The 13,691-nt window shown below is 34.5% G+C and overlaps 1 protein-coding gene across 2 annotated transcripts in view; it reads left to right on the top strand.

The window, feature by feature from the left end:
* Positions 1-101: 101 nt before the first annotated feature.
* LOC5574683 (hepatocyte nuclear factor 4-gamma) overlaps positions 102-13,691 on the top strand; it is a 57,154-nt gene continuing 43,564 nt past the window's right edge. The window contains exons 1-2 of one of the 2 annotated variants that reach the window (XM_021844373.1): positions 102-194; positions 267-327. In XM_021844373.1, coding sequence (XP_021700065.1) covers positions 309-327 — 19 coding nt within the window. In that variant the 5' untranslated portion in view covers positions 102-194; positions 267-308. Of the gene's footprint in view, positions 328-13,691 lie in introns of both variants that reach the window. The other variant, XM_021844374.1, reaches the window with a different exon arrangement.

Here is a 13,691-nt window from a genome sequence, read left to right as displayed (position 1 = left end):
TTAACGTGGCTAGAGAAGTGAAATCTATTAAAGTGTTTTTGGACTGATATCATTATATAGAATATATGCGGTCATCACCGGTTAGTGCGAAAGAGAAATGATGTAGCTTATCATGCCGTCCTTCTTCGATTCGATGTGTTTTTCACAAATCCGTCTTTGCGAGTATGTGGATTTCTCTGAAAGTGGGCAAAGGAGTTGCGTGATGTTTCAGTTTTGAAAATGTTTTCATTTTAATCGTATTTTTCAAAATATGTTTACGTTGGTAGATATCCTGACAATGGAGTGATTGATTTTTGGAATGTGTAGTGATGGATATCAATCAGAACAGTGAGTATTAGCGTTTTAAACGCCAACGTAAGTGGCTTTACAGTGGTCTACGTTAATTGAAACAAAGAGCCGATTCTACTGATTGTGCATAATATAATGACTAAAATGACACATTACATCAACAAGGCGTATTAATTGTTTGTTGTTCATTGAAACTGTAATTTAATCTGCACGGAATGTGATTCGTAAGTTAAAGCAAAAATGGCAATCAGAATATATATGACGATTAATGCAAGGATGCAAAACGGAAAACTCTTTTTAAACATCATTGAGTGTTAGAAGAATGTTATGGACGGAACTAGAGTATTTTAGACAGTGTTTTACATCAGGATATTTACAGCAAAATCAAATGGAAGAGTCCAAATATATTTGCATATTGTCGTTATGCACTTTCCAAAATATCCTCAAATGAGCCTTCCAGTTGAGTGAGGATTGCTCCCTGATAATACAAAACATATCAAGGGAACAAAATTTTATATTTTGTTAAACTATCGATTTTTTAGATGCAGTAATGGAACCCAGTTAGCCGTTGCGGTAAACGCGCAGCTAATCACCATGAGCAAACGGAAGGTCGTAGGTTTGAGTCCTGCCAGTCGAAGATCCTTGTGTAAAGAAAATATTCTCGAACTCCTAGGGCATAGAGTATCTTCATTCATGTCGCACGATATACACATGCAAAAATGGTCAATCCTCGATTACTTTTTCAAATCGTGAGTAACTTTCGGTTTTGAGAAATTTAAATGCGAAGAATCAAAACCTTTGTTCTAAAGCAGTTTTAAAATCAATCTCCTTTTTAAATTTGTTTTGCCGTATACATCGCCGTTTCAATCAATTACTTACATCGTTTTTATAAGATTGATTCAAGTAGTGTTTTGTATTGATTCGTAGTTAAGACTCTTGGTCTTTCCACATAACAGAGCGATGAAAGTAGTGAGTCGGTTTCGAAAATTGAAAATCCGACATAGGTCGTAAATCCGGAAATGAAATAGTAAAATCCTAGCAGGTTCAAAGTGGAATGTGTAGAACTTTGTCTGCGGAATACGATGCATTGATAATGTAAGTTCGTATATTATTCAGATGTTTGTGATGTTGGAAAAGCTCTCGGTTAATGTGCTCATAAGAACATTAAGTTGAGAAGCAGGGGCTCTGCCCCAGTAGGAACGTTACATCAGAAGGAAGGAAGAAAGATGCAGTACAATCTTCATCATCTGAAATTCTTCAATTCGATTCAAATTTATTTTCTGTCTTCAGTTTAACAAATTTAAATATGAAAAGCATTATAAAAACATAATTTTTAAAAGCGTGAATTGGAGAAAATTTTATGTAATTAATCATCGGTAACGTACGATAATTGTTGTTTCTGTTAATTCCTTCATTACATTACATTTATTTCTTATATCTAGGTGTACTGTGTAAGACACTATCATCCTAATTTGGTAAATCTAAATCAAGCTTTTATTGACATTTCGTTTACGGTAGAATTTTACAGGTTGATTTGACCTGCTTATGAGATAATAAAGAAAAGGTTTCAATAAACTTAATCTAACTTAACCTACATATATATATATAACGCATTAATCATGACAATAGAAAAAAGAACGGTTTTTGTCTATAATTACTTATAAATTTATTCGGCGTTTATTCCAATGGTTCAACATTAGATATTCTACATAAGGTGAAGTAGGCCGTCATTGAAATTTGTACTGGGCATCGATTATTGGGGATGCATTCGTCTAACGATTGCATATTGAAGAAAAACACGTGGTTTTGCACTGACATAACTGAGTAAAAGTATTAGCATAATTTCTGCATGTAATTGCATGTAGTGATACTTTTCTGAATCAATGTGACTTATGATGACTGAGTTTTATCACTTTGAAATTGCAAGCTGCAAAATCAACATGGCTGTCAAAACGAATGACGGGCTACTTAGGGGTCATCCAAAAATGACGTCCATCATTAGGGGGAGGGGGGCTCTACGAAAGTGTGACAGTACGTGTATAAGGTATTGGGAAAAGCGTGACAGAGGGGGGAGGGGGGTCTAGAAATCTCAAAAAACGATGGACGTCATATTTGAATCGTCCCTTAGCCATAGCTTATAGTACTAACCAGGGAGGAAGCTTCAGAATCATTTACAAAATTTTATTTTGAATCCTCTGAAAAGCTCTCTTTCTGGTATTACAACAGCTTAGAATAATTCAAAGATATATGTCAAATCTACTTCAGGTAAATTATCAGAACTCCAAGTCCATGTTGTATGCTGTAACGATATGGACTAGCCACAGCCAAAAGACTTCTGAAATTCACATAGCAGTAGGCATGTGGAGCAAATCACAGTCAGCGGAGCCAGTGAAACTTATGCGTAACGCTGCTGTAGGCAAAATGCCTTGAAAATAGCAAAACCCGTTGCTAAGGGCAACCCAAAACTACTGTAGAAAAATGTTCTACAGTAATGACCCGATTTTGTCAGCCCCCGATTTTATATACCCCCGATTTTAGCATCCTTTTTTCCCGATTTTGTCAGCCTAAAATTTATATTAATTTTAATCCGAGTAAAAACGTCTGTATTGGCAGTATTGGGTGCATAAATTACCCAAGAAACTCATCAATGTTACCATGGATTACGGTACATAGAGAATGGAAGTAGAAAAACATTGTTTATTAAAAAAAAAAAATCATAAAACTAAATTTTTTCCCGATTTTAGTTCTTTCCCGATTTTGTCAACCCTAAATGCAGCATGGGGCTGACAAAATCGGGACATTACTGTATTTCTCGCATTTACAGCCTTCAATGACACTACTGATTTAGAAAATTCATGTACCGTAATCCGGGGTAACATGGATGACCCTTCTCATAAAAAGTTCAAATAATCATTTATCGATGGAAAACTTTCAAAGTATGAATGGTGCCTCTCTTTCTTACATTATGAATGTAACCTAATAAAACTTGAGGTTTTTGCGAAAATTGCTCAACTTTTGGAATCAATGATTTTTATCATTATTGATGACACTACCAAAGATTCATGTCTCACATGTGTTCTGTAAAAGGTATAAGAAAGGAAAATGCGGTTGTTACTCAAAATGGCATCACCAAAAACGATTCTGTCGTCAAATCTTCCATAAGTTTATTAAATTATGTAACAATAGCGAACTACTATTAGTAATGAAGAATTTCCTTAAAGAGTTTGGTCTTCATTTTCGGCTTCAGGGGCCATGATTTAAGTAAGCAACAACATTTTCAATACTACCGATCGTTTTTCACATGGGTGATCAATGTTACCCCGTATCAGCTAAATCACTTAAAACATTTTTTCAAATATACAAATCTTTTGAAAACCAAAATACAGTATATTGTCACGATCGGTGGGTGCCAGTACTTGTTTTAAAAATATAAAACTTACGAAATTTGCGTTTTCAAATGAAATTTTTTGGATATATCCCAAACTGAACTTTTCTAAAAGGGGCTAAGACCCTTCCTAGCCGGGGGGATTTACGCCAATGACAGTAACTCGCTTCAGAAAGCTGGGACAGTTTGTTGTCGATTAATCCGAGAAGATTTTTAAAGTTTTTGATATAACCTTGATCATTTTATCTAGTAATTAACCCTTCTATGTACTAAAGAAAATGATCAAGGTTAATTCAAAAACTTTAAAAAAACTTCTCGGGTTAATATACATCAAACTGTCACAGCTTTCTGGAAAGTTACTGTTCATAGAAATTGAAAAATGTAGATAAAAATCTCATGTCATAATATCTCTGTTCGACTTGGTTGAAAAGTTTCGCTGAAAATTTCATAATTTCAAATTTAATATGTCATAAAATTACCAAGATATGAGTAATTTGGATTTAAATTTTAATGTCTTTTAATCTATTTAATACTTTGGGAGTTGGAATGATTCCCTAGTTCGAGAGCAGTAAAACTAGCTCAGATAAAGTTATTTGTGGAATTTTTCATTCCAATACGATTCAGTTCGGCATTTGAATTAAAAGTTGTTCCATATTTTCCATAAACATTTTGAACATTTTTATCAATACTCCCAACAGCTAACAGTGTACTTCGCGTAGAAAGCAAAATTTTTCACAAATATCGGCTTATTTATAGTCATCAGATGGGTTTTACGTCAATGTTGGGCTTAAGTGTTCGGAATATGAATCAAAACAGTATTACCATTCCCAGCTCGGCTAATGACACATTGATTTTTTTATTTCGGTTGATCCAATGCTGAGGAAACTAGTCATGTTTTCCAGTATTTTTTTAATGTCTCAACTTTATGTAAAACATTGGTATACAAAAATCAAAAATGTTTTTGAAAAATACCTACGAACTAAGAATAACTCATTGCCTTACGAATGCGCCACAGAGAGTTACAATTGTACGTGTAATCACAGAGATATGGACAAAACACCTTTGTATGTTTTTTAGAAGGTGAATCCAAACTTTTGCACGGGAGTGAATGTGTAAATTGTAAAAAAAAGACACGGACACCGTCTTCAGCAATTTAGCTGCACAGACTGTAACTAAACACTAGACAACGGACAAGCATGCACCAGTGGCTTAGCCGCGAAACATTTCTGACGAAAAGTTTCAACGGCTGAAGCGGGAATCGAACCCACACCCCTTGACACGATGCGCTTTGTACAGAATTTAATTAAATATTTCCATTTATTCTACCAATTGAAATGTTACGTTTCATATTATATTGTCAATGCAAAATTTAAAAAATGCAGGCCAGAAAAACGTCCAACTTGGAATTGAACGATTAGAACATTTTCGATGGAACCTCAATTCCACTTGAATAAACAATTTTCTTAAAAAAAAAATCTGAAATTTACTGCGATGGTCATATAAATTCTCTAAATTCAACTAATTTCGCGGGATTTTCTATACTTCGTGACTTCCGCAAAATCGCGAATTTCTATTGTCCCTAATAATAAACATAATTGACATCCGTATATTGGAAGAAAGGGGCCTTCCTTAGCCGAGTGGTTAGAGTCCGCGGCTACAAAGGCGGCATCCACAAATTACGTAACGCTCTAGGGGGAGGGGGAGTAGGCTCAAGCGTTACGGCTCATACAAATATTCAAAATTGTTCATTCAAGAAGCGTTACGAGCGGGGGAGGTGGACGAAAATTTAAAATTTTAGCGTTACGTAATAAATGGATGCTGCCAAAGTAAAGTCATGCAGAGTCTGGGTTCGATTCCTGGTCGATCCAGGATCTTTTCGTGATGGAAATTGCTTTGAGTTCGCTGGGCATATAGTATCATCGTACCTGCCACATGATATACGAATGTAAAAATGGCAACATTGGTAAAGAAAGCTCTCAGTTAATAACTAGAAAGTGCTCATAAGAACACTAAGCTGAGGAGCCGGTTATGTCCCTGTGGGAACGTAATACCAAGAAGTAGAAGAAGAAGATATTGGAAAAAATGGATTTTCAGTTCTCCATGATATACAAAAATTTGAATTATCAGGAGTGATCATGAGCGATCAACAAAATCATGCTTAATATTTCAAGATGCTTATTTGTAAACAGTTTACGTTTCGATTTGATTGGTAAACAAAATATAGTTTGCTTTTGATGGCAGGTATCAGGATGCATTACTTTGTAATCGCAAAAAAAAAAATAATCGGATGCCACACAACGACAATGTTAACCCGTATAGTCCTGAGTGAAAGCAAAACTACTAAAACCCTCACTGCTCAGCAAATACTTTACGGATTCAAATATTTATTGTTAGTATACTGGTACACATATAAAGTTTCTATAAGTGACCAAAGGAACTAAAGTATACTCCAGTGGCCGGAGTTATTTTGGTGGGTCACTGGGTCAAGTATTCTCGAAAAGTAGATATCAAACATAATAATTCACTAAATGCCATGAGCTTGGTACAGCTGTTTAGATATACATTGGCCACTTTATCGAAAATTTGAAAGTATTCCAGGTACCCGAAATTGGTCATTTGTAGGATAAATCACATGGTTTTTCAATTCAATCGTTTCTCAAAAGGTTAAAATTCCGTGATATTGTGGCCACATTATAGCCGATTTGGAAAATTATCTGTGACATGAAATTTGCCTACCAACAGGGGCACAGAAGTGCTGCACCATTTTCAGCCGACCTGACCCCGTGACCCCGGAATAACTCAGGTCGCAGGAACATTCCCGAGGTTCTTTGGCCACTTTTAGCAACTACATATGTGTGCGTTGTAATCAAAAATGAAAACTCGTACAAAAAATGTTGTTTTATTGATTTGTAGATGATTGTCTAAATTTTTGAATAAAACTACTAAACAGATACACTGAAAAAAAAAACAATTTTTTTAATTGGTAGTCAATATAAAAGAGCCCTTTTTGTGTTTGGTTGATATTATGTCTAGGGACAACCGAAATTCGTGAAATTTGGCATTCAATGCGAACTTTATAGCATATCACTCACAGAAATCAGTTAAATTTGAAGGATTTATATGACAATCATAGTAAATTTTGGGTTTTTTATTCTTATGGAAATGGTTTATTTACTTTTGAGTCGAAGTACCATCATAAATATTTTAACACTTTAGCCGTCGCGCTGTTGTATTTTATACAACACTGATGAAAAAGTTTCGCTTTTCGTTCACAACACCAGCCTGGTGGTTCTGACGGTGGTCAACCACGCGACGACTGGACGGTTAATAGTTTTGTTTCAAGTTGGTCTTTTTGACTTGCTGGTATTGCTTTAAAGTTTCAATTGACAATATTATATTACACATGTAAAGGATATTTGCTCTGACAACATGCATATAAACACAATTTTTGTTGTTTGTTTATTCTCGATTGAAATAATTGGGTTGTGTAGTGATGAAAAATTTACAGTTTTTTGTAGCTTGATCAAAAGAGTACATTTTTCTAAGTGTAACACGATTTTATTGCGCTTTGATATACTAATTTTGATATAGTAAATGATTAAATAAGATTTAATTCCGGCGACTGATGACATTTCAATTTGCATAATGACAGCTCGCCCCGAAGTCAAATTTGCCGAGGGGTGATTCAAACGCGATTTCCATACTAAATTCAAACGTGTTTTAAAAATAGTTCCAGGGCACAGAAAATTACGAAAATTTGGATTCTGACTCAGTTTTTTACGTAGAATCAGAATATGTAAAAAACAGGATATCCCTAAACAAGCCAATTGTCAACTTATTATTAGCTTAATATCAAATACAAATGTTATTCAAGTTAGATGATTTAGATACTCATGTCACAATTTACTATTACTATGCCTTTTTTTGTCTGCATTCCTATTTGACCAAGTAGCTCTATGAACAACCATATTAGGCTGGTTCTTGCACTCTAAATTTTTAACCACGATCATACGTTGTAAAACTTGATACTTGAATGATGATCAGCAGATAAATACAAAGAACGATGACATTTTGAAAGAATAATAAATTCAACAATGCTTGTTCTTTCAATAACTGAGCAACGAAAATATTTAATAGGCATTATTCCAAAGAATGATGATCCTTTGAAAAAAAAAATGATAGATTCAACAGATCATTATGTTTCCAACGTTAAGCAATAAATTGAATACTATTTCGCAGAACACTCGAAATGCCCAAATATTACGATAAACATGGAATAAATAATTATACAGTATTTGGCATAATTATCTAAATTAGGTTAAATAAATGCTCATATTCCAATCTAAAACCGGTGAAGAATAGACATACTTTATCCTATCTAGTATATATACTAAACGCGATGTAAAGCGTAGGTAATAATTGAGGGGGTTAGAAGCAAAGGTTTGTAAATGACAAAAAAAACTAGTTTTGAGAAAATAACTTCTGGAGATTTTTCATTCCATTCAAATTGTATGGGAGGCAGAAGAACAGACCAATGTTCTACGAATTATGTTTTTGTAGTTGGACTGAAAAAAACACCTAAAAATACCATTGCAAAGCTTGAAAACTGCAGAATTTTTCAGTGTGTTTAACTCAAAATTGACTAAAATGTCACTGGGGCGTTTAGGCCCACCAATTATCATGTGGATAGATTTGTTATTACTTTTAGATAAAATGTCGGTTTGCTCAAAATAAAGATCTAATATTCATTCGTAGTGCAAAAATTCTAGCTCGGTTTTATATCTGTTGAGCCTAACGATTTTGGAATCAACCATTACAAAATACTTTTTGAATGAAATGTTCTAAAGCCATTTGACCAAATGTCCTATCGACCAAATATACTTTCGACCGAAAGTCATTCGACCAAATATCCTAAAGTCATTGTGCACACTTGAAATCAATAAGCTGCATTAAGATTAAATCAACTTTTTTGGGACTTTTCCTTAAATATGTTTTCAACTTATTTCCAATGGACTGTATTGGAATAATATTTTCTCTAACCAAAACGAGTACATTTTTGTCAACTTTCTAGAAAAGTACAAACGGGTAAATTAAGCCTATCCTCAAAAATCCGTAAAATTTTATTTTTTGTTATGTTTACCATTTTCAGTTTTTTCTTAAACATTTTCAAACCGTTGTTGAATATAAAAATGTTGAAATAAAGGATACGAAATCTTGTGGAATTAAATGGTATAGTACTGAATTCGTTTTTTATTTATTTATAGGTATTTAACTAGACAAAATGTAGAGCTGTTTATTTGAATAATTAGGAAGTCCTGTGTGTCGATTTGTCGAATATTGCTGAAGAAATTGCATCTTACGTTCTTACATTTGATCGGATTTAATTTTGGTGAAATGTAGACCATGCTTCGGAAAACTTAAAAATTTGATACTCATAATAAATCTTCGAGCTGTTTAGTAGAATACCTATAAGTAGATGAAAAAACCGAATTTAGTACTATACCATTTAATTCCATTAGAGTCAAAGGATACAAACTCTTTTTTTTTTTTTTTTTTTTTTTTTTTTTTTTTTTTTTTTTTTTTTTTTTTTTTTTTTTTTTTAAATTCTTTATTAGTATCATTCCAAACATTACATTCATTTCTTATATCTAGGTGTTCTGTGTTATTAGACAACACTATCATCCTAATTTGGTAAAACAAATTGAAGATTTAATTAACATTTTGTTAACAACATATTACATTTCATTTGCCGTAGCAGTTCAGTTTTTTTACAGGTGAGTTGATTTCACCTGCTTATAAGAGAAAAAAAAACGTTTTTAATATACTTAACCTAACTTAACCTAAACATATAACGCATTAATCGTGGCAATAGAAGATTGTAACGATTTTTGCCTGAAATTATTAATGATTGTATTTGACATTTGTTCCAATGTTTCTACATTGGATATTCTATGCAACTCATTGGTACTATACCAGGGAGGAAGCCTCAGAATCATTTTCAAAATTTTATTTTGAATTCTCTGCAGAGCTTTCTTCCTGGTATTACAACAGCTAGTCCATATTGGTACAGCATACAACATGGCTGGCCTGAAAATTTGTTTGAATATCAACAGCTTGTTCTTAAGACAAAGTTTTGATTTTCTATTAATAAGGGGATAGAGACATTTTACATATTTATTACATTTGGCTTGAATGCCCTCAATGTGATTTTTGAAAGTTAAATTCTTATCTAGCATGAGCCCTAGATACTTAACTTCATCTGACCAATTTATTGGAACCCCTCTCATCGTGACAACATGTCTACTTGAAGGTTTCAAATAAAGAGCTTTTGGTTTATGTGGGAATATTATTAGTTGAGTTTTGGAAGCATTAGGAGAAATCTTCCATTTTTGCAAGTATGAAGAAAAAATGTCCAAACTTTTTTGCAATCGACTACAGATGACACGCAGGCTTCGTCCTTTGGCGGAGAGGCCTGTGTCATCCGCAAACAAAGATTTTTGACATCCCTGAGGTAGCTCAGGTAAGTCAGATGTGAAAATATTGTATAATATTGGTCCCAAAATGCTGCCTTGAGGAACACCAGCTCTTACAGGAAGTCTTTCAGATCTGGAGTTCAGATAATTAACCTGAATTGTACGATTTGACAGATAACTTTGAATTATTCTAACAATGTATGTTGGGAAATTAAAGTTTTTTAATTTTACAATCAAACCTTCATGCCAAACACTGTCGAATGCTTTTTCTATGTCTAGAAGAGCAAGACCAGTAGAATAGCCTTCAGATTTGTTGGAACGGATCAAATTTGTTACACGTAAAAGTTGATGAGTGGTCGAATGTCCATGGCGGAATCCGAACTGTTCATTGGCAAAAATTGAATTTTCGTTGATGTGGGCCATCATTCTGTTCAAAATAACCTTTTCAAAAAGTTTACTGATGGAGGAAAGCAAACTGATTGGACGATAGCTAGAAGCTTCTGCAGGATTTTTGTCTGGTTTTAAAATTGGAACAACCTTAGCATTTTTCCATTTGTCAGGAAAATATGCTAATTGAAAACATTTGTTAAATATATCAACTAAAAATGATAAGCTACTTTCTGGAAGTTTCTTGATGAGGATGTAGAAAATTCCATCATCGCCAGGAGCTTTCATATTTTTGAATTTTTTAATAATAGTTCTCACTTCTTCCAAATCAGTCTCCCAGGCATTTTCGAAAACGTTCTCTTGATTGAGAATATTTTCGAACTCCTGAGTAACTTGATTTTCAATTGGACTAGTAAGTCCTAAATTAAAATTGTGCGCACTTTCAAACTGCATAACAAGTTTTTGAGCTTTTTCGCAATTAGTTAGTAATAATTTGTTTTCCTCTTTCAATGCCGGTATTGGCTTCTGAGGTTTTTTCAAGATTTTCGATAATTTCCAAAAGGGCTTAGAGCCAGGGTCCAATTGAGAAATTTTATTTTCAAAATTTTTGTTTCTTAATTGAGCAAAACGTTTCTTGATTTCTTTCTGCAAATCCTGCCATATAATTTTCATAACAGGATCGCGAGTGCGTTGAAATTGCCTTCTCCTCACGTTTTTAAGACGGATCAAGAGTTTAAGATCATCGTCTATAATCACGGATTCAAATTTAACTTCACATTTTGGAATTGCAATGCTCCGGGCTTCAACAATAGAATTTGTTAAAGTTTCAAGAGCATTGTCAATATCAAGTTTAGTTTCTAAAGAAATGTTAACATCAAGATTGGAGTCAACATACGTTTTATATATATTCCAGTCGGCTCGTAAATAATTGAAAGTGGAGCTGATAGGATTGAGAATCGCTTCTTGGGATATTTGAAATGTAACAGGGACATGATCAGAATCAAAATCAGCATGAGTAACTAATTGGCTACAAAGATGACTAGAGTCGGTTAAGACCAAATCAATCGTAGATGGATTTCTAGAAGAGGAAAAACATGTGGGGCTATCAGGGTATTGAATTGAGAAATATCCTGAAGAGCACTCATCAAATAAAATTCTGCCGTTGGAATTACTTTGAGAATTATTCCATGACCGATGTTTGGCATTAAAGTCACCAATGACAAAAAATTTTGACTTATTGCGAGTCAATTTACGCAAGTCAGTTTGGAGCAAATTAACTTGCTGCCCAGAGCATTGAAAAGGCAAATAGGCAGCTATGAAAGTATATTTACCAAGCTGTGTTTCAACAGAAACACCTAAAGTTTCAAAAACTTTAGTTTCAAATGATGAAAACAGTTGATGTTTTATACGCCTATGAATGATGATTGCAACTCCCCCACATGCCCCATCAAGTCGATCATTACGATAAACAAAAAAGTTAGGATCTCTTTTGAGTTTAGATCCAGGTTTCAAATACGTTTCGGTAATAACTGCTATATGCACGTTATTAACCGTAAGAAAATTAAACAGCTCGTCCTCTTTACCATTCAGAGAACGAGCATTCCAATTTAATATATTTAAATTATTATTTGGATCCATTAGAAAAACGTAATCCAATAACAATTTGATTTGTAAATTTTACACCTACTTGGACTGCTTCAGTCATAGTGGTGGCTTTGAACATTGCATCAATCATTAGATTCAATTGTTCAGTTAGAAAATTAAAATCAGAGGCAGACATGTCATGTGATTTCCCATTGGAATTTCCGGTAGACGAAGAAGCGGAGTTACCTGTGGCGGTAGGGTTTTTTCCATTTGATTTGAAACAAGTAGAATGGGTACCCATGGATCGAACAGGGGAGGAGTTCGAATTTCCTGCTACGATATCGGCAAAGGATTTACCGTGGGTAGATACATTCGAAATAGAAAGATTCGAACGGCTACTCGACGGATTAAAATTAGTTTGTGAATGAGCATGATTATGATCTTCCTGATGGGTATGATTCATGATCAAGCGATCGTTAACTGAAAAATGAGCATTGTTCGATACTCTACCAGGCAAATTCCGGAAACGACCGTTATCGTAACGGATATTATCTTTCATCTGCCTGGCACGAGCCTCAATGACCTTTTTGCGTGAAGGACAATTCCAAAAATTGGACTTATGGTTGGCCCCGCAATTACAACATATGAATTTGGTGGTATCTTCCTTCACTGGACAGACGTCTTTGGCGTGAGAAGAACCTCCGCAAATCATGCATTTAGCATCCATGCGACAATTTTTTGTACCATGACCCCACTTTTGGCACCGACGGCACTGAGTGGGGTTCTGGTAATTTCCTCCAGGTTTCTGGAAATGTTCCCATGTCACACGGACATCAAACAAAAGTTTTGCTTTTTCTAAAGCTTTAGTGTTATTTAGTTCTTTTTTGTTAAAGTGAACTAAATAAAATTCTTGAGAAAGCCCTTTCCGAACAATGCCAGATTGGGTTCTCTTTTTCATAATGATTACTTGGACTGGGGAAAATCCAAGTATATCATTTATTCCATTTTTGATCTCTTCAGGTGATTTATAGTCACTTGAGAGACCTTTCAAGACAACCTTGAACAAACGTTCAGTTTTGTCGTCATAAGTAAAAAATTTGTGCTTCTTCTCTTCAAGATGTTTGAGAAGAAGCTCACGATCTTTAAGAGTTTCCGGCAAAACGCGACAGTCTCCTTTCTTTGCGATTTGGAAGGAAACCTTGATTCCCCTAATGGAGTTCAAGATCTCTTGCCTAAATCCCCCAAATTCGGAACAACTGACCACGATTGGCGGCACTCTTTGCTTCCTCACTTGAATCAAAGAGCCTGGGCTAGAGGCTGCTTCGATTTGGTGTTCGGAAAATTTGTCTAGAGCATCGAACTGATTGCTCATTTCGATACAATTATTCATTTCACCCTTGGAAGAAAGTTCGCATTCCGGGGAAACGTCCTTTCTTCCATTCTTGCCACGTGTAGTGACAGTTTTAAAACCCACTTTTTTGGAAGGAAGTAGTGAATTCAGAGATTCACCCTTCCTTTTGTTAGTTGTTGATACCATGTTTAATTAATAAACGAAAGAAGACGTGACCTTCGAA

This window comes from Aedes aegypti, chromosome 2 (genome assembly GCF_002204515.2).
Source record: "Aedes aegypti strain LVP_AGWG chromosome 2, AaegL5.0 Primary Assembly, whole genome shotgun sequence".
Classification (NCBI taxonomy): Eukaryota; Metazoa; Arthropoda; class Insecta; order Diptera; family Culicidae; genus Aedes; species Aedes aegypti.
This window is presented reverse-complemented; position numbering and strand designations above follow the sequence as displayed.